We start from the raw sequence: 20858 nt of genomic DNA, 5'->3' as shown, positions 1-20858 counted from the left end.
ATGGCATGCGGCGCCTGCCTGTTCCAGTATGGCTCTCTCGGGGCATGTGGGCCTAGCAACTCTCAGGCTTCTCTGGATGGTGAGGACTGGCCTGGGCTGGAGGTCCCGTGGTGCCTGCCTGTTCTGGCATGGCTGACTCAGGGCTTGTGGGCCCGGTGGCTCTCGGACCTCTCTGGGTGGCAGGGACTAGCCTGGGATGGGGGTCCCGCAGTGCGCGGCTCCTGCCTGTTCTGGCGTGGCTTTCTGTCCTCCTGTTTTTGCTTTTTAAGAGTTGTAAATTGGTTGATTTGTGGGAGAGAGTGACCCTAGGAACCACGTATTCCACAATCTTGACTGGAAGCCCCCTTTCATTGAATTTTAAAGTCTAATGTGGATGGGAAAAAGCTGGTTTATATGATAGAAAGTAACAAATAGGTGGGACAGTGGGATCTAAGTGGACAGGATGGTCAGAAAAGGCCTTTCTGAGGAAACGAGATTTAAGCTGAAACTTGAAGAATGGGAAGGACAAACTTTGCAAAGAATTCCTAAGCAGAGGGACTATCAAGGCAGAAGACCCTAAGGTGAGAAATTTCCTGAGAAGTGGCTTAATATGGCTCAAATGCAGTGAGTGAGGGAAAGTATTCTTGAGATGAGACAGGTTAGGTGAGGTTAGGAAAAGATTAAATTTTTCATCATAAGAGTATGAATTTTATTTTAAAACTCTTTGCCTCTAATAGATAAACCCTCCTTTAAATGGGCCAGCCAGTTAGGTCAGCTGGTTAGAGCATGGTGTTTTAACACCAAGGTCAAGGGTTTGGATCCCTTTACTGACCAGCTGCCAAAATAAAGAAATAAATAAAATAAAAATTAAATGAGCATTGAAAATAGAAGATAGAATGGTGATTACTAGGGGCTCGAGGGCATGGGCGTGGATGGAGGAGATGTTGGTCAATGGATATAAAATTTCAGTTAGGAGGAAAAAGTTCAAGAGATCTATTGTATAACGTGGTGACTGTAGTTGACAACAATATTGTATACTTGAAATTGCTAAGAGAGTAGATGTTGTGTTCTCACCACAGAAAAATGATAATTATGTGAGGTAATATATATATTAATAGGTTGATGTAGCCATCCCAGAATATATACGTATTTCAAAACACATGTTGTACACCATAAATATATACAATCTTTATTTGTCAATTTAAAAATATATAAATTTTTTAAATGAGCATTAAAAAAAGAAAAAAAGCACTGAAGTGTTTTCAGAAGGTAAAAGAAGTTAATTGCCATATGTACTCAATTACTTATTAACTCATATACATTCTCTCACATGCAAAAACACACATATTCTGAACATAACATTTTTTAAACTTTTTATTTGAAAGTAATTTCAAGCTTACAAAAAGGTGCAAGATAAAAATAATACAAGGAACACTATATACCCTTTACATATAGAGATTTAACTATTGTTAATATTTTAGCTCATTTGCTTTATTTTTTTGCTTTTAGGTCAACTCTCTCTCTTTCTGTACATATATGTATACACATACGCAAACACATATATACATAATTTGAATTTAACATTTTAATGAAAACATTTTAAAATATAAAACTAGAAATAGGCATTCACAGCACAGGAGCAACTAAAATTTGCCCTTCTAAAATTTGGGAACATTTTTACATGGGTATTCTATAGATTCAAATGCCTATATCCAAACCAAATTCTTGTCTTCCTCCTTCCATTTCCTTACTTGCTCCTGCTGTTATGTTCTTTGTCATCTGTCTTATTAAATGTTAAACTCAGAAACCAAGGAATGATGTGGTCCTGATCTTTATTCCCCTCTTTCCAAACTTCTAGTCCTATCAAGTATACTCCTGATATATGGAATCTGTCACCTCTTCTTTATTCCCACTGCTACTATCACATCTTCCCTGTTTCTAATCTTGGTGTGCTCTACCTCTGCTCTTACTTTTTTTGAAATATGAATATGATTTTTAACACTTTTCTTTTTGAAATTCTTCTGTAGTTTCCCATCACTTTAAGTTTAATTATTCATCTAGCCTCCATGCTCCACTCTTTTGCTTGAGCCTTATAAATCTCCTTGGATTTCCCAAACCCAGCGTATTCTTGTTTTACATGAATTGGTCCATCTTCTTGAGGGCAGTCCCCACTCCTGGAACTAATTTTGTTCAGCTTCTACTTTCTACTTCATCCTGTCTTTCAAAGTCCAGGTAATTTGTCAGATTGAACTTCCCTAGGCAGTTTTCCCTAGCCCTCATTCTCCTATCTTTATTTCTGCTTAGATGTCTTTCCTCTGTGTTCTCATAATTTACTATAAATAGTTTTATGAAAGTACTTATAAAACTATACTGTAGCTACTTACTTTTTTTTGTTTCCCCAATAAGACTAACTGACTTGAATTTAGAAGTGTTTGCCTTTCATATCACAATAGCTTGACATATAGTTGAATGGAATAAAGATTTCTTGATTTAATGTAAAATGATTAGTAAAGTAAGAATAGAAAAATACATCTGATACCATATGTATTTTGTTCTTAAACCACCAACCAACATCATACTTAGTAGTGTAACGCTAGAGTAATTGCCCCTTAAGTCAGAGTAATGTCAAGGATGTCTCCCCTCATCATGATTATTTGACATTTGTCTGGACATTTATAAAAAATATATTCAACATCTGGAATGGCTGAGTGAGCAGGCTAGCAAATTGTCTTCCCAAAAGGCACCAATAAAACTGGACAAAATTATTAAAAGCAACCATTTAAAGATGCTGGAAATTGACCAGAGGAACATAACAAATTGAGAAGTATTTAGGTAAGGGCAATGGGAGTCTGTGATATTTTGGCCTGAGGCAGTTCCCACCCCTTAGGCCCCATCTTCATGTTACAGAAGTTCCACAAAGGCAGGGCAGGCTGAGAGGACTAGCAATTCTGCTGCTTTTGGGGGCTCACTTCATTTGGAGCAGAGCATAGAAAATTTCATGCATTGGGATGTTGCTGAAAACAATTGAAAACAATCAAGTAATGATAACATCACACAGTTAACCTGAGGTTTTGATACTGTTTGGGGCAAGCAATAGACTAGCAGACTGGGCAGAATTTTAACAGGGATATCCAGGGAATTGAACAAAGAAGGCCTTAGTAAGATCTTACTTAACCCTTGTACTCTGGAAGATTGTGTACATGTGTAAGGATCCACACATACTCAGGAGAGATTGGTGAGGGCCCTAGGAAGCTGCTTATCTTTGGTTGAATGTGAGTCCTTGTGAACACAAAAAGTAAAATCCAGAAAAGATTTGTAAACTGCTTGAACTTTAAATGCATTCCCCAAGCCACAAGCAGATGCATTGGCAAAGGGTAGAAGCCTAACTGGCTTAAAGCTTAAATGTTTTAGCACAACCTTTGATGAATCATTGGCTGAGTACTAAGCTGGTGCAACTCCTAGGAAACCAGACATAAAAATAAAAACTGAGAACAGATATCAGGGATTGCACTCTGCAGAAAAAGAGACTCCACAAAATTACTTCAGGCAAGTCATTACATAAGCAAAGAATCACAGACATGCCCCTGGGAAAGGGGATGTTCCAACTGCAGCGTTGCTACAATATATTACTTAAAATGTCCAGTTTTCAACAACAACAAAATCACAAAACATTGAAAAATTAGGGGGGAAAAGCAATGGGAATTGTCTCCGATAGGACCTATCTGTTGGAGATAGCCAACAAAAAACTTCAAACCATGTGTAAATAATTACATAAAAGTATGATGACAATGACTCATCAGATAGACAAGATTGATGAAGATGGAAGTTATAAAAATAATCATGGAAATTCTGGAGTTGATAAGTATAATGGGAATTAAAAATTCACTGGAGAGGAGAAACTCAAGAGCAGATTTGAGATAGCAGAAGAAAGAATCAGTAAACTTGAAGATAGATCAATATGCATAATCTCTTCCAAAGGACAGAATTTTGAAAGTGAGGAGAAATAAATATAGCCTCAGAGATCTATGGGACACCATCAAGCATACCAACATATGTGTGAGGGAATGCCAGATGGAGAGGAGAAAGGAAGCAAAAAAAGTATTTGAAGAAATAATAGCCACAGACTTCTCAAATTTGATGAAAAACATTAATCGGCACATTAATGAAGAAGCTCAACAAACTCCAAGAAGAATAAACACAAAGAGATTCACAACTAGACATATCATAGTTAAACTGTTGAATATTGAAGGGAAAATCTTGAAAGCAGCAAGAAAAAAACACAATTTCTTGTATATAGAGAATACCCAATAAGATTAACAGCTGGCTTTTCATCAGAAACAAAGGAAACCAGAAATGGAATGCCATTCAAAGTGCTGAAAGGAATATGCTGTCAACCAAGAATTCTGTTTGTAGCAAACTGTTGTTCTTCAGAAGTGACGGCAAAATAAACATATTGCTAGGTAAACAAAGACAGAGAATTCCTTGCTTGCAGACCTGCCTTACAAAAATGCTAAAGGAAGTTCTTCAGGCTAAAAAAGATGTGATACAAGATGCTAACTTGAATCTGTACGAAAAGTTAAAGAGCACTAATAAACAGCAGCTATGTAAGTAATTATTAAAGGCAATGTAAAATATGTTTCTCTTAACTGATCTAAGAGACAGATAAAACAGTAATAAAAGTGAAGTATTGGGCATATAGCATTTAATAATATATTTGACAATAATATCACGAAAGCGAGGGAAGGAGTGGAGGTATATTGAAGCAAGGAAATGACAAACACCAAATAGTAACTTGTATCCACAGGAAGAAATGAAAAGTACCAGAAATGGTAAATATGTAGGTTATTATGAAAGACTATAAAATAACCTACTTTTTCTCCTTTCTTGTCTTTTTCTCCTTTCTTTCTTTTTAAAAATACATAGGGTTGTATAAAACAATAATTATAACATTTATTGGATTTTAACATATATACATCAAATATATGATGGTAATAACACAAAGGTTGGAAAGGAGTGGAGCTATATTGGAACAGAGTTTCCACCTTTATTGGAATTAAATAAATTGTGATAAGATACATATTGTAATCCCTAAAGCAATTAATATGAAAATAACTTTTAAAACAAATATTCAAATGGCAAATCTAAATCCAACCACATCAGTAATAACAACAGTAAATATGAGTGGATTAAACACTATTGGTGGTTTTTTTCTCTCAACACTTTTTGCTTGCTCTCTTTTTGCTTGTGTGGTATCTGAGTTAGAAGACTGATGCAATTCTTATCTTAGCTCCTCTATGGGTAAGGTATCCCCCCACCCCCACCCCACCATCTTTTTTCACAATTTTTTTTTTAATCTTTAATTTTCTGCAGTTTGAAAATGATATGCCTAAGTATAATTTGGGGGGCATTTATCCTGCTTGATGTTTTCTGAGCTCCCTGAATTTGTGGTTTGTCATTTTACTTTAGGAAATTCTCAGTCGTTGTTTCAAATATTTCTTCTGTTCCTTTCTCTCTTTATTCTCCTTGTTTTCCAATTGCACTTATGTTACACCTTTTGTAGTTATCCCACAGTTCTTGGATATTCTGTTCTGTTTTTTATTTGTTTGGGGGGTTGTTTTTTCCCCCATCTTTTTTCTCTTTGCTTTTGTGCTTTGGAAACTTCTATTGACATGTCTTCAAGCTCAGAGATTCTTTCCTCAGCAGTGTTCAGTCTGTTAATAAGCCCACCAAAGGCATTCTTCATTTCTGTTAACAGTGTGTTTGATCTCTAGCATTTCTTCTTTGTTCTTTCTTAGAATTTCCTTCTCTGCTTATGTTGCCCATTGGCTTTTTGCATGTTGTCGACTTTTATCCATTAGAGCCTTTAGAATATTAGTCATGGTTGTTTAAAATTCTCTGTCTTATAATTCCAACATCCCTGCCATGTCTGAGTCTGGTTCTAATGCTTGCTCTGTCTCTTCAAACTGTGTTTTGCCTTTAAGTATGTCTTTCAGTTTTTCTCTTGATAGCTGGACATGACGTACTGGGTAAAAGGAACTGCAGTAAATAGGTCTTTGGTAATGTGGTGGTAAGATGTGGGAGAGGGAAAGCATTCTATAGTCTTGTGATTAGGCCTCAGTCTTTTTAGTGAGCCTGTGCTTCTGAACTGTTAACTTCACAATTGCTTTCTGTTTTTTTCCTTCCCTTAGGTGGGATAGGATGGCTAGAGTGGGCTGGAGTCGGGTAATTCCCTTCTCCCACATGCACAGCTAAAGCATGTTGGCATTGGCTATACCCAGGTCAGTTAGTCTCTGATACAAACCCCAATAGATTAGGCTTATAAAATTGTTTATCTTGAGGACAAGCTTTATTGAGAAAGACAGTGCTCTGGCAGATTTCAAAATGTTTCGTTTTCCCCTCCCCCTGCCAGAAGCCTGAGGTGATTATTTTCAGATCTTCACCGTGAGAACTTGATAGAGCTACTCACTGAAGTGTGGTGGCCCTGTATGACTGGTGCCCTAGAAATTTTATCTGTTAGACTTTTCTGCACTGAGCTCCCAGCATTCTGCACTTATAGTCAGGTTTTCCTATCCCAGTACTGGTTCCCATGGAGGTTTCTACACAGGGGTTTCTGCTCCAGTAAATTGTCATTCTCTATATTCATCTGTTTCCAATTTTGAGGGTAACAGTTTATTTACCCTGTGACCTCACTTCTCTGATGGATTTAAGAATTGTTGATTTTCAATTTGTTCGGCTTTTTACTTGTTAGGATGGAGTGATGAATTCTAAGTTTCTTATGTGCCAAACCAGAAACTAGAAGTCCCCCTTTTCTTTTTGCCCCACATCTTGGCAAGCTTATAAGAAAGCCCAGGTGCTGTCTTTATTGCACCAGCAGGAGGTTTAAACCGTGCATGTTCTGGCCTGCATGAGGGATCCTCATTCTAATCCCACCTTCTAGCCACCATAAAACATCAAGCCTAGTCACCCTTCCAGCTTTCTCAAGCCATTTTTGGACATCCTTGGGATCTTGCTCTCCCCAGAAAGCTTCCTTATGTCTATAATAAACCTTTTCATATTCTCTCAGTGCAAGTTTGGCATCTCGATATCTGATTCAGATTGTGGGTAGGGGGTTTATTCTATCTTTGTGAGGTGACCACAACATCCTGTATGTAGAAAATCCTAATGAATCAAGAAAACCATTGAAGCTAGTAAATAAGTTCAACAGGGTCTTATAATATACAGAGTCAACTGTATTTCTATATATTAGCAAAGAACAATCTGGAGATGACATTAAGAAAATTCTATACCCAATAGCGTCAAAGAGAATAAAGTTACTAGGAATAGATTCAACAAAAGAAATGCAGGATTTGTATACTGAAAGTCACAAAACTGTTGAAATGAGAAAGAAATTAAAGAAGATCAAAATAAATGGAAAGTCAGTCCGTGTTCATGGATATGAAGATTCAAAATTAAAAGGCAATTTTCCCAAATTGATCTATAGACCAATCCCTACAAAATCCCAGCAGGCGTTTATTTATTTATTTATTTTTGCGGAAATTGACAAGCTGATTCTATAATTTATTTGGAGAGGCAAAGGACACAGCATAGCCAAAACAATTTTGAAAAATAAAGTTGCAGGACTTATGTGAGTCTTCAAAAAGTTCATGGAAGGATTTGTCTTATTTTTCATTTCTGTTTTTCCTTGAATTTTTTGAAGTCGTTCCCAATTTCAAAACTATAATAATTAAGGCACTGTAGTATTGGCCTAAGGAAAGACCAATGAGTCTTTCCTATGAGTGAAACAGAATGGAGAATTGAAAAATCTACCTTTATATTTATGTTCAGTTGGTTTTCCACAAAGTTGCCAAGGCAATTCAATGAGGGGTCGGGGAGAGGATAGTCTTTTCATTGAGTGGTGTCAGGACAATTGGATATCCACTTGCAAAAGAGGGGAATTTTGACCATTACTTCATAGCATACACAAAAATTAACTAAAAGTGGATCAAAGACGTCAATTTAAGAGCTAAAACTATAAAACTGGAAAGAAAATACAGAAGTAAATCTGTGTGACTTTTGGTTAGGTAAAGATTTATTAAATATGACAACTGGAACATGGTTCTTTAAGAAAAGGGCATTAGATTGGACTACATCAAAATTTTTTAATTTTATATTTCAAAAGAAATGTATTATTAAGAAAATAGAAGGACTGGCTGGTTAGCTTAGTTGGTTAGGGATCCGTGTTATAACATCGGGGTCAGGGTCGGATCGCTGTACTGGCCAGCCACCAAAAAGAAAAAGAAAAATAGACAAGCCACAGACTGCGATAAAATATTTGTGCATCATATATCTGATTAAGGACTTGTATCCAAAATATAGAAAGAACTTCAACCCAGTAACAGGAAGATAACCCAATTAAAGATTGGCAAAAGATTTCAATAGACATTTCACCAAAGAAGATGTACAAATAGCTATTAAGTAAATAAAAAGATGTTCGGCATTATTAGCCATTAGGGAAATTAAATTAGAACCTCATTGAGATACCATTTCATACTAGAATGGCTGTACTAAAAAAAACAGTAGGAAGTGTTGACGAAAATATTTTAAAATCAAATCCCTCCTACATTGTTGGTGGGAATGTAATTGGTACAACCACCCTGGAATAGTTTAGTAGTTTCTTTAAAAGTTAAATATAATTTACCATGCAACTCAGCAATTCCACCCCTAAGATCTGCCCAAAAGAAACGGAAAACATGTCCACACAAAGATTTATATATGAATTTTTATAGCAGCCTTATTCCTAACAGCCCCAAACTGGAAACAGCCCATATGTTCATCAGCTAGTGAATGGGTAAACAAAATATGGTATGTCCATTCAATGGAATATTTTCAGCCATAAAAAAAGAACAAAGTACTGTTACGTGCTACAGCATGACTAACCCTCAAAAACATTGTAGAAAGAAGCCAGACGCAAAAGATTTTATACTGTATGATTCCATTCATGTGAAGTTTCCAAAGTAGGTAAATCTATAGAGCTAGAAAATAAATTAGTGATTGCCTGAGATATGGTTAGGAATAGGGAGTAATTGCAAATGGGCATGAGAGATGTTTTTGTGATGATGAAAATGTTCTAAATGGTGGAAATGGTTGTACTGCTACATAACAACTAAATTTTTTTACTAAAAGTAATTGTATATTTAGGTGAATTTCATGGTATATAAATTATACTTCAATAAAAAGTTAAAAATACATTAACACAGAAGGGGATAAAGCAGTGCTTTTAGATAGAAGGAAACAAAATTGTCTGTCTTTGCAGATAATATTTAAAAGGATTGCTTGAAAATATTAATCAGTAAAATATAAATATATAAATAGCCATTTTATATCCAAACAATAATTGAAAAATAAAAATTTTTCTTTTATAATAGTGACAAGAATATAATAATAAGGAATAATTTTAATAAGTGCACAACGTTATGAAGAAAATTACAAATTGTAGAAGAGTAATAGAAATCAGGAAACAGTTTACAGTTAACCCAGTATTGTTCTACTTAATATATAAACTCATAGCAATTCAAATCAAAAATCACAGATTTAAAAGAAAAAAGATACATTATCTAAAGCACAGCTAAAATGCTAATTCTATGAGCGTAGCAAAAATATTTTCAAGAAAGAATAATGAGGGAATCTTGTAACTGTCAGAAATTAAAATGTGTATAAAATTACAATAAATGGAACAGTGGGGTATTGGCAGATCTATGGAACAGAATTCATGGGTCAGGAATAAAGCCAAGCATACACAAATATCTAAAGTAGAATATAGGTGATATTTCAGATTCATGAGGAAAAAAGTAGGCAATTCATGGGCTGGAACAGTTATTAACTATTTGGAAAGAAATTAAATTGTAGCTTTATTTATTGCCACAAGATAAATTAAGATTCATTGATGCAGTGTATGTTTAAAAAATGCAGAAAAGATTAAGATATATAAATAAATATATATCTGATTTCTGGGTGGGAAGATATATAAATGTGTGTGTGTGTGTATATTTTATATATTTTTTTTTAAGCATAAAAATTAAGCTATATAGGAAATGATTTAATAGGCTTGGCTGCATAAAATTTTTAAACTTATTTGTGTCATAAATACTAAGAAGACATTAGATGTAAACAGCCCAAAAACAATGTGTGCAGGTAATACATAAAAGCCCTGATACATCAAAAAGAAAGTATACCAGAATAAATTTCTAATTCACAGAGGTAACACACATAATTTGTCAACCTGAGGAAAAACAACCACCTTTCTCTACTAACCAGAGAAATGCAACTTAAAATTAGATACCGTTTTTGGCCTATCGAATTGGAAGAGGAACTAAAAGAATGTAGAAGCACAGTGCACTTGCATACTCTTAATGGGAAAGTAAATTTGTGCAAGCTTTTAAGATAGCAGTTTAGTAGTTTAAGTCAAAAGCCTTAAAAATGTTCATACCCCTGGACCCAGAAATTTCATTTCTGTGAGTTCATCCTTAAGGAAACAGTCAAATATATAGCAAGATTATTCATGCAAGGATTATCATCACACCTTTATTCAAAATATACATAAATAGAAAACCTCAGTGTTGAACAAAAATTTGTGCTACATCGTGGAATGGGATTATGTGGGAGAAAACTTAGTGATGCAGAATTTGCTATGTTCAGTAAAAATAAAAAATTCAGTATATATATAGCATGGCCCCAATTTGTTTTTTAAAAATATTTTGTTTGGAAGACTAGAAGAAAAGACCCACTCATTACTGTCTCTGGATAATGGGATTAAATTTTTTAAGTGAATATATAGCACTCAAATAAAAATATAAAACCTCAAATGTTATTCTTTTAAAAATGCCACCACCTTAGATGGCATTGGTTGCATTGTGCACAGTGAAAGAGGAAATTGAGTGAGCATCATAGATGTACAATCCCAGTGGGAAGGAAAGGCCTCCATGCAGTGGCCACCAGGTGGCACTGTAGGCCAAATAGTGCCTGCTTGCAGCCCTGTCTGAGAGGTGCTGTGTGGCAGTACGGAAAGGGTCAGGCTAGGGGAAGGCATAAGCTGCAGGGACTAGTGAAGGCTTTTTAAAATTATTATTATTATTTTGGGAAAGCTTGAAGAAGGAAGAAATGAAAAAGGTAGAAGGGAAGAATGTTTTAGGGAAGACTAGTAAAAATGAAGTAGAATAAGAGATTGGATCCATAGAATAGACTGGGGATTTATCTTTGTAAAAGGGAACCATTTCTTCCTCTGAATCTGCTGAATAGATGGGAAGTTACCTGTATTCGCATTTTAGATTCAGGAAATTTAGGTTGTAGTGGTATATTAATGTAAGGTTCACAAAGCTTACTTTTGTGTTTATATTCTTTTCATAGAAGGGAGATTTAAAAGTGGAATTCTAATATTTAAGGATGATTTTTTTAATATTGCCTTTTTTGTTTTTAAACAGCTGTCACAGGAAGTCTTTTCAGAATAAACTTAGGCCTGCGTGGCCTGGTGGCTGGTGGTATAATTGGAGCCTTGCTGGGGTAAGCATTAACATGGTTTGATTCTAAATTGGCAGAACTTTCATTAATGCCTTACGTATTAAAATCTCATTCATTTCTAAAGAACAAATTTATTCCTTAGAGCCTGTCCTGTAAAAGATCTCTAGTGTTGTGTTGGCACTAACTTTGACTGTCTAATTCTAATTCTATCCCATTGATTATTTTACTTACAGTGTTTACTTATAACTTATTTTACTTATAGTTACCACATAAATAATTTGACATTAACTCAATACAATAGGCATACCTGGTTTTATTGCACTTCTTGTTATTGTGCTTATTCACAAGTACTGTGTTTTTTACAAATTGAAGGTTGGTGGCAGCCCTTTGTCAAATCAGTCAGCACCATTTTTCCGACAGCATGTGCTCACTTCATGTCTTTGTGTCGCGTTTTGGTAATTATCACAATATTCCAAACTTTTTCATTATTATTTTATCTGTTATGGTGATCTGTAATCAGTGATCTTTGATGTAACTATTGTAATTGTTTGGGGGGACCACAAATATAAGAAGGCAAACTTAGTCAATAAATGTGCTCTTATTGCTACACCGACTGGCCATTCCGCCGTCTCTCTTCCTCTCCTCAGGCCTCCCTATTCCTTGAGATACAACAATATTGAAATTAGGCTAATAACTCTACAATGACCTTTAAGTGTTCAAGTGAAAGGAAGAGTAGCACATTTCTCACTTTAAATCAAAAGCTAGAAATGATTAGGCTTAGCAAGGTAGGCATGTCAAAAGCTGACACAGGCTGAAAGCTAGGACTCTTTCGCAAAACAGTTTAGCCAAGTTGTGAGTGCAAAGGAGAGGTTCTTGAAGAAAATTAAAAGTGCTGTGAAACAGCCTTATTGCTGATATGGAGAAAGTGTTAGTGGTCTAAATAGAAGATCAAACCAGCCATAACATTCCCTTAAGCCAAAGCCTTATCTAGAGCAAGGCTCTCTCTTCAATTCTCTGAAGGCTGAGAGAGGTGAGGAAGCTGCAGAAGTAAACTTGAAGGTAGCAGGGATTGGTTCATGAGGTTTAAGGAAAGAGGCCATCTGCATAACATAAAAGCGCAAGGGGAAGCAGCAAGTGCTGGTAAAAGCTGCAACAAGTTATCCAGAAGATCTAGCTAAGATCATCGATGAAGGTGGCTACACTTAACAGATTTTTAAGTGCCCTTCACCACGATTCAACAATTGTTAACATTTTGCCATATTTGTTTTCTATATCTCTGTATATGTGGGGTATTCTTTTTTTTCCTTTCCTTCCTTTTTTTTTCTTTTTGTCTAAACCATGTGAGACCTCATGACACTTAACCCCTAAATACAGCAGCATAATTCTCCCAGGATGAAGAACATTCTCCAATGAAATCGTAATACAATTATCACAATAAACATTGTTTCAATACAACTATTTAAGATAGGGTTCATGTTCAAAATTCCTCAATTATCACAATTATACCTAGAATGTTTCTCAATTTTGTTTGATTGTCCTCATGATTAGATTTAGGTTAAATGTTTTTGTCAGAAATAAAATGCAGTTGAAGTTGTATCATCAGTAGACGTATGTCACACATTATAAGTAATACTAACTTTAATTACTTCATGTTTTGGTTTTCTTTTGCTGTATAAGAAATTACCACAAACTTAGCAGCTTAAAACAAGTATTTATTGTCTTACAGTTCTGCAGATCAGAAGTCTGGATGGGCTTGGATGGATTCTCTGCTCAGGGTTTCACAAGGCCAAAATCAAGGTGTTGGCTAGGCTGGGTTCTTATCTGGAGGTTCTTAGGAAGAATCTTCTTCCAGCATCATTCCAGTTTTTGACCAATCTAGTTCCTTATGGCTGGAGGTCTGAGTTCCCTGTTTCCTTGCTGTCTGTCAGCCAGACCCTGCTCTCTGTTCCAAGAGGCCACCCACATTCCTTTTCACAGGCCCGCTGTGTGTTCAAACTAGCAACAGCACATTGAACCCTTTTCATACGTATCTTCAACTTCCACTCTGCCACCAGCCAGAGAAATCTCTGCTTTTAAGGATTCATTCAGATAATCCTTTTTTTTATTAATTCAAATCCAACTGATTAGTGACCTTACATTGATTTTACATCTATAAAACCCATTTTGCCAAGTAACATAATTTAGTCGTGGGTATAATATCTCATCATATTCACAGCTGAGGGCAGGAAATTTGGAGGGGACCATTTTAGAATTCTGCCTATCACACTTGGTTAAGGAGGCATCTGCTAAATTTCTCTGTTCAAAGGTGTCTTTTTCCTATTGTGATTAATAAGTAATCTATTGGGTGAGACTGAATGTCCTGCTATCCAGCTTTCTTTCATCTAGTGGTTTTAATGACCCATCGATGATCCATGCTGTTATCAGTTATTAGAAAGGGCTGCAAGATGCTGATATGCTCATTTTGTCAGTCCTTCTGTTTAGTAGTTGGCATTCGTCTGAATAGAAGAGTTCTCTCTTCCCCTTTACCTATCCAATCCCTTTTCCACCTCCTTTTTGGGAGGGGGTAAGACTGTAGATCTCATGATGCTTTTTTTATTTTGAATTTTTTAAAAAATTCATCATGTCATAATACATTTGCTGACATTATTTTTGTTGTAGTGTTAGTATTAATATGCCAGCTTGGTTTGTCTTTTTTTTTTTTTTTTAAAGATGACCGGTAAGGGGATCTTAACCCTTGACTTGGTGTTGTCAGCACCAAGCTCACCCAGTGAGCTAACCGGTCATCCCTATATGGGATCCGAACCCGTGGCCTTGGTGTTATCAGCACCACACTCTCCCGAGTGAGCCACGGGCCGGTCCTGCCAGCTTGGTTTGAAGGGAAAAGTTGTTGAAGTTAGCAGCAAAAATAATTTTTTTTATTGTAGTAGAAAACACATTTACCATCTCAGTCATTTTTAAGTGTACAATTTAGTAGTGAAATATATTCACATTGTTGTGCAACAGATTTCTAGGACTTTTCCTCTTGCAAAATGAAATTCTGTACTCATTAAACACAAATTTCCCCTGCCCATTCCTCCCCCAGCTCACAGCAATCATCTTTGTATGTTTTGACTACCTTAGATACTTCAAATGAGTAAAATTATACAGTATTTGTCTTTTTGTGACTGGCTTTTTCACTTAATGTCCTCGAGGTTTATCTATGTTATAGCATGTGACAGGATTTCCTTTTTTAAGGCTGCATAATATTCCATTGTGTGCATGTACCATATTTTCTTTATCCATTCATCTGTTGATGAACATTTGGATTGCTTCCACTTAGCAAAAATAAGTTTTTAAAATGAGGTTACTTAATTGTAACTGGAGGGAATTTAAGTTATATCAAAGTCAAAAACTTTTTCTTTGAGAACAGAAGAACCAAGCTGTCTTCATCACTGTAATAATTGTTATCTAAATCAGTTTCTCAATGGGTAACTGTTGGCATTGCAGGTGAGACAATTGTGTCACACTCTTGAATTTTAGGATGTTTTGGTGGCTCCACCCCAAAAGCCAGTAGCATCCCTCCCCTAACCAAAAATGTCCTGCACATTTCCTGTCCCCTAGGGGAGCTGGTATCATTCTGAACTAGTAATTTTATTTCTGAGAAACCTTCAGTATGGAGCTACTTACTAGAACTTGTCATAAATATACATATTTTCTGTCTTTGTCTTGGCTTATATCTCATTCATGATAAAAAAAAAACAGAACCAATTCGTAGATCTGTTAACTTTAGTTAACTTTAGCACGTTGCGGTGATTGTTTTTCTCTGCTTGTAGACCATGAAGGAAATTGCGGCAATATTTTTTTCTTTATCCAACAAGGATGCTTTCGTTGTCAAGTGTTCCTATACTTGATAGTGAAAAAGTGGCTCAGTAGTATGGCTCATGCATTAGCAGAGACACTCATATGGTGCATGGTCTAATGGCTCTTTTTTCCTAAGCTTTCTCTCTGCTTTTCCTTTAGCACTCCCATAGGAAGCCTGTTGATGGCACTCCAGAAGTACTGTGGTGAGACTGTTCAGGAGAGAAAACAGAAGGATCGAAAGGTGCTCCATGAGCTGAAAATGGAAGAGTGGTAAGTAGCATGCTGAGATGAGGGAATCTGACTTTCTTAGCCATAGGCCTCATATAGTGGTGCTTGTTAACCCAAGTACACTAAACTGCCACTCAATTCAAAGAAGTGTTGATTTTTACTGAGTCCTTCAACTCGTACCCTATGTGGTCCTTTAATCTATTTAATTGAGGAGAATGATAAAATAAAAGACACTAATTTGATTTTTAATCTGCTGAGGATCTTTCTTTAGATACTTTTTTTTTAAGTTAAAATGTTCTAAATCTCATTCAGTTGCACAGTTTTTCTTTCCCTATGTTCTTGACTGCCTAGGAAATTACCTAAAGGGAATGCACGTTCCATTTAAAGGAGTGAGCTTTACTTGGCTTATTTAAAAGGTGCTATCCTCTTTTATACATGCATCTATAAACAATACAGAGCATGTTAAATCTCCATATTCAAAAATACTACTTCTTGCTGTAGACACAGAGGAATTAGGTAGGCACAGAGGCTATCGTGGAGTGGATGCCACTGAGGAGCATGAAGACTTTGGCCTGTTTCATCTAGTCATTTCCTAGGGTACAGTAATCTCCATTCTGTGATACAGTTATCAGACTGTAACAGACTTTGTGCAGATTCTGTGTACGATCAACATATAACAGGCTGCCATCTAGTGCTCCTGAGTACAAATGAGTCACACAGTTCTGTTTCCTGGGTACCTAAGATGACATCTACTCCTGCTGCTGCTGTTTGGATAGATGAGCAATCATTTTTTCCAGTGTTTTTCTTGAGACCTTCATTTGTGCTAAACACACACATATACACATGGAAATTCTTCATATCTGTGGGTCTGTTGTCCAAGGAGTTAGGTGCTATAGGAGAAAAAGTATTGATTGTGGAGCCAATGGAACAAAAACTGAATTACAGCTGGACTATGAATCAATTCTTTGACCTTAGATAGTTTCCTTAACTTCAAACCCTCAGTTTTTTCAGCTGTTCTAGGCGCAAAATCATACCACAGAGCTCACTGTACGTTTGTTTTGCTCCTTCTTCATGGTAAGAGGGCAGGCGGGGCATGCAGTTAACTAGGTTCTACGATGAAATCCAGAATGCCAACAAATTTTGAAATTATGGAGAATCAAAAGCATGAAAGCATTAGTTTATTTCTAGTTCTCTAGGTGTCTTTCATAAGGGACTTTTTTTAAAAACAAGTTTTAAGAAAGAGGTTAGAAAGATAAGGAAAGTATATTGGCTATTTGACTGTGATATAAGATGTTATAGAAGAATTAACATTTGGAAAAATATGAACAAATAACTATTTCAATAAAAAAAGGAAATGGGAGGAAAACTTAAGATGGAAAACCTTAAGAATGGCTAAAAACAATAAGTTGAATTATAGTGTTGAAAGAATACTTTGCCAGAAGGAAACAGTGTTGAAAATGTATAGCTTTTATATATACGTATATGTGTATGTCTGTGTGTGTGTGTGATATTTCTAAGGAGAGTTAATTCAATAAAAGTTGAAGTACCTTCTATGTGTCTGCTTTTCTTGAAAGTAATGCAGGGAGATTTAACAAGAGTCTTAAAAAATTGCCTTAATGAGCAGCAAATGTAGAAAACTGGCTGTAAAGATATGGAAGACAAAATGCTCAAATCTGGCTGTGAAGAGTTGTAAAAAAAATTATAGATGATCCTGATAATCACTTAAAGGAAGACACTAATACTTAATTTAGAAAAAGAAATGGTCTATTATTTACATCTATCGTGTTGTCCTATCTGACTTTTCTGTAGCTTGATTACCATTGTTCTACCCTTTGTCAAGTTCCTACAAGGTCTGGCAACAGAGTTTTAGAGTGGCAGGGTGCTCACTTTTCCCCAGCCCGAAGAGCAAGAGGACAGCCAGGCTTTGTGACTCACACCTTTAGAGTGCAGGGTGTTTGAGTTCCCGCACATCATCCCTGTCAGATCTCCAGGACCCGGCATCCAGGAATATCATATGGATCAGAGCTGCTGCTACAGCAGTGTCCATTTTGGTAATGTGGGAGTCATAGTTGGTTTGTGAGTGGAACAGGTTAAGAGAGAGAAGAAAGCTATTGTATTTGAAGTGCAAGAAGCAGTGTTGGCCATAAGTTGTTACACCAGAGCAGGGAGAGTAAGACAAATCCTATCCTTGATACATCCTTTTTATTCTTTGATTACAGGAAAGCCAGACTACAAATTACTGAGATCTTCCCTGAAGAAATTGAAAGTAGCTTACAGAAAAATCAATATGAGGATGATGTGAAGAAAATTGAAGTGCTGCTGAATCTTCCTAGAAATGCTTCAGCAAGGGATACCCAAGACAAGGACTGAAAATGCTCTGGACTCAAAACTCACTGGAGAGTTGAAAGGAGCTGTGTTGCCATGTCTATTGAATGCCAGCAGTCAGGCCACTCTTTTGTCAGCCTGCTGACAAATGTAAGCACTGGTACCTGTGGTGGCAATGATTTGCTCTTATCTTTTTTTTTTTTTAAACCAAGAAAGGGACTATTGTACTGTCACTTTATTTATCCTTAGATTTAAAAAACACCCTTATATCCATATTAATCTATCAATCTACATATATGAGGGTACTTCAAAAAGTTCATGGAAAAATGGAATTAAAAGATAATACAGTTCTTTCCATGAACTTTTTGAAGTGCACTCGTGTGTGTGTGTGTGTGTGTGTGTGTGTGTGTGTGTGTGTGTAGATAGCGATATAAATATATTTCTCTTCCCCTGGATTTTACAGTAGTAAATAAAACATTTTCCAAAAGATTAAAGTCAAATTCTACAGGTAATATATTTATTCATGTAGTACTTTAAAAAGATACTTTAGGAGAAGAGGAAATAACCAGACAAGGCAAATGGTCTGTGAAACCCTTGTGCCCTTGGATCCTGGAAGTAGTATGGGCCTAAATGTGTAGCAGTGTTTCATTTTTTTTTAATAAAAATCAAAGATGATTCTTGTGCAATTTGAAATAAAATATAAATTTAACAAAAAGGAAGTAGATGAGCATTATTAAAGAAACAGTCCAAATTTGTTTTTCTCTCTTAGAATTGCTGACAAACTATCTGTGCTGTAGTATGCAGGAGTTACTTGGAATAGATACGTAGTCCCTGTACTGCAGGAGCTTGCTGCCTGAGAAGGAAGCTGTCTTGCAGATTTTAACTGTTAGTAAATGAGAAGGAAACAAATGACAAGTATATTGAGGGGAAAAAACTACTAGTATTTTATTTTGATGTTAGACTTGTTTATACGTGGAGAATACTGTTTTTCCACAGGAATAAGTTCGTGAAGAGCATAGTGTAGTACTTAAAACCATGGGCTGTTGAGGGAGACCACTGGCTCTGAATCCTAACCATGTGGCCTAGCAGCCATGTGACCCAAAGCAAAGCCTCTCACTTGGCAAAAGAAATAATATCTATGAGGGTACTTCACAAAGCTCATGGAAAGATTGTGTTATCTTTTAATTCTACTTTTCCATGAAATTTTTGAAGTACCCTTGTACCTCAAAGTGTGTTGGGGCGTTGAGGCCACACACCTCCTCCCGGGGCAGAGAACTAGCCACGACCCCACCCACATACGCGTATGTAATCTGTTGAAAATATTCACCTGGACAGGAGAGAGAAAGATGCGCCTGACGGAAGCCGCCGGGAGTGGCCGGGAAAAGACATAGTTTAAAATTATTGGATAAAAGATATTTCCACGCTCGTGCTCACCTTGTGATTGCAATAGCAAAGCATTAGAGCAAGATGCATGTTCACATGACCTTTAAGATGATAGGTTGAAGTTAGGAAATCCCCTTGCCATATGCTTATAAAAGCAGGTGCTTGTGTGAAAATAAACGGAACTGCTTGACGGAACCCCTGCCACGTCTGAGTGTCTCTCTGTGGGCTGAATAGGCGGTCGGCATACTCACCTTCCTCCTGGGCTCTCCTGGCCACTAGGGTGGCAGGAGTAATCCTACCGGTTCCCTCTCTTGCTCATCCCATGGCAGGGGGATAAAAGGGGCTACTGGGAGGTTCGGGGCCCACCGCCCCTGAGCCCCCACAAAAGTGGGTATTAAGTGAAATGATGCATGTAAAACATCTAGCACAATGCCGTCACACAAGGCATTACATACAAGGGCACTGCAGAAAGTTTGTGGCAAAATAGAATTAAAAGATAATATGAATCTTTCCATGAACTTTTTGAAGTATGCTCATAATAATAAATAATGGTAGTTACAAGAATAAGAGAACCTCTGTACCATACTGGTACCATGATTTACATATTACTGCCACACTCCATAAGGCATGTTTTTCTTAATTATCCCATTCATAAATTGCTGACACATTGGCAATTAGTCAAACTGTTTATTGTTTTACTCACACCCACATATAGGTGAAAACTTTCAACTAGAAGTTATAAGACTAGATAGTTGCTTTTAAAAATAATTTTATTCATATCACAGTATAGAATAATAAAAGTATAACTTTGAAAAAATAATACTAACATTTATCAGTTGTAATAAGCAATAATTTAATATACTTTATTTGAAAGGTAATGGTTTTCCCTAAGCCTTGTCCTATTTTGTGTGTAATTACTTCTTGAGGTCTCCTTTTGATCATGTCTAAGGATTATGAATCTTAACTAAATGCAGCAATTCATGGTTTTTTTGTTTGTTCCTTGGCTCTAAATTTTTATCAGCCCACTACCTTTATTTTCTAAAGTGATTCACTTCTTAGAGCACCGTCTAAAAGTATATTTGTGTTTCTTAGGCTGTATACCAGAATCTGGACCCTTTATTGTTAACAAAATTAAACATTTAAAATCAAGCCACATTTGAGAAATGTCATATCTTGATGTTCAGCTGCAGATTTTCAGATGAGACGGTCTGATTGCCCCGGCTTAAGTTGGGCCCACAAGTGTGAAGGGCAGTTTCAGAGAAAGAGGAGTCATGAGTGACATAAGAACAGCAGTTGGGTACTTCTTTCTTTCTGTTCTCTGGGGATGATCCAGAAATACCAAGGAGGAAAAGCTGCTTTAGGGATCTAAGGAGACCTTATGAAACACTTCTGTCGCTTCAGTCATTTGAGCATAGCTTACTGCTAAGTACATTCACAGTAAAGTACTACCTCATTTTAAATGAGAACTTTCTCATACATATTTTACAAATGAGGTCAGAATAGTATAAAGCCATTTAAAGGGGCTATCAGTCCAATATGAACCAGTACATTGTGAACTGTTAAACTAGACTATCCCTCTCCAACCTGACTACTGTTTTTAGCTACATAAA

General features: G+C 36.3%; 1 protein-coding gene across 1 annotated transcript in view; it reads left to right on the top strand.

Moving 5' to 3' along the window:
* TIMMDC1 (translocase of inner mitochondrial membrane domain containing 1) overlaps nucleotides 1–19443 on the top strand; it is a 32147-nt gene extending 12704 nt beyond the window's left edge. Inside the window, exons 5-7 of the mRNA XM_063103784.1 lie at nucleotides 11436–11514; nucleotides 15472–15582; nucleotides 17760–19443. Coding sequence (XP_062959854.1) covers nucleotides 11436–11514; nucleotides 15472–15582; nucleotides 17760–17910 — 341 coding nt within the window. The 3' untranslated portion in view covers nucleotides 17911–19443. The remainder of the gene's footprint in view (nucleotides 1–11435; nucleotides 11515–15471; nucleotides 15583–17759) is intronic.
* The last annotated feature ends 1415 nt before the right edge of the window (nucleotides 19444–20858 follow it).

The sequence above is a fragment of the Cynocephalus volans genome, chromosome 1, assembly GCF_027409185.1.
Source record: "Cynocephalus volans isolate mCynVol1 chromosome 1, mCynVol1.pri, whole genome shotgun sequence".
NCBI classification, from domain to species: domain Eukaryota; kingdom Metazoa; phylum Chordata; class Mammalia; order Dermoptera; family Cynocephalidae; genus Cynocephalus; species Cynocephalus volans.
Note: the sequence above shows the minus strand (reverse complement) of the source record. Positions and strands in the feature narration are given on the sequence as shown.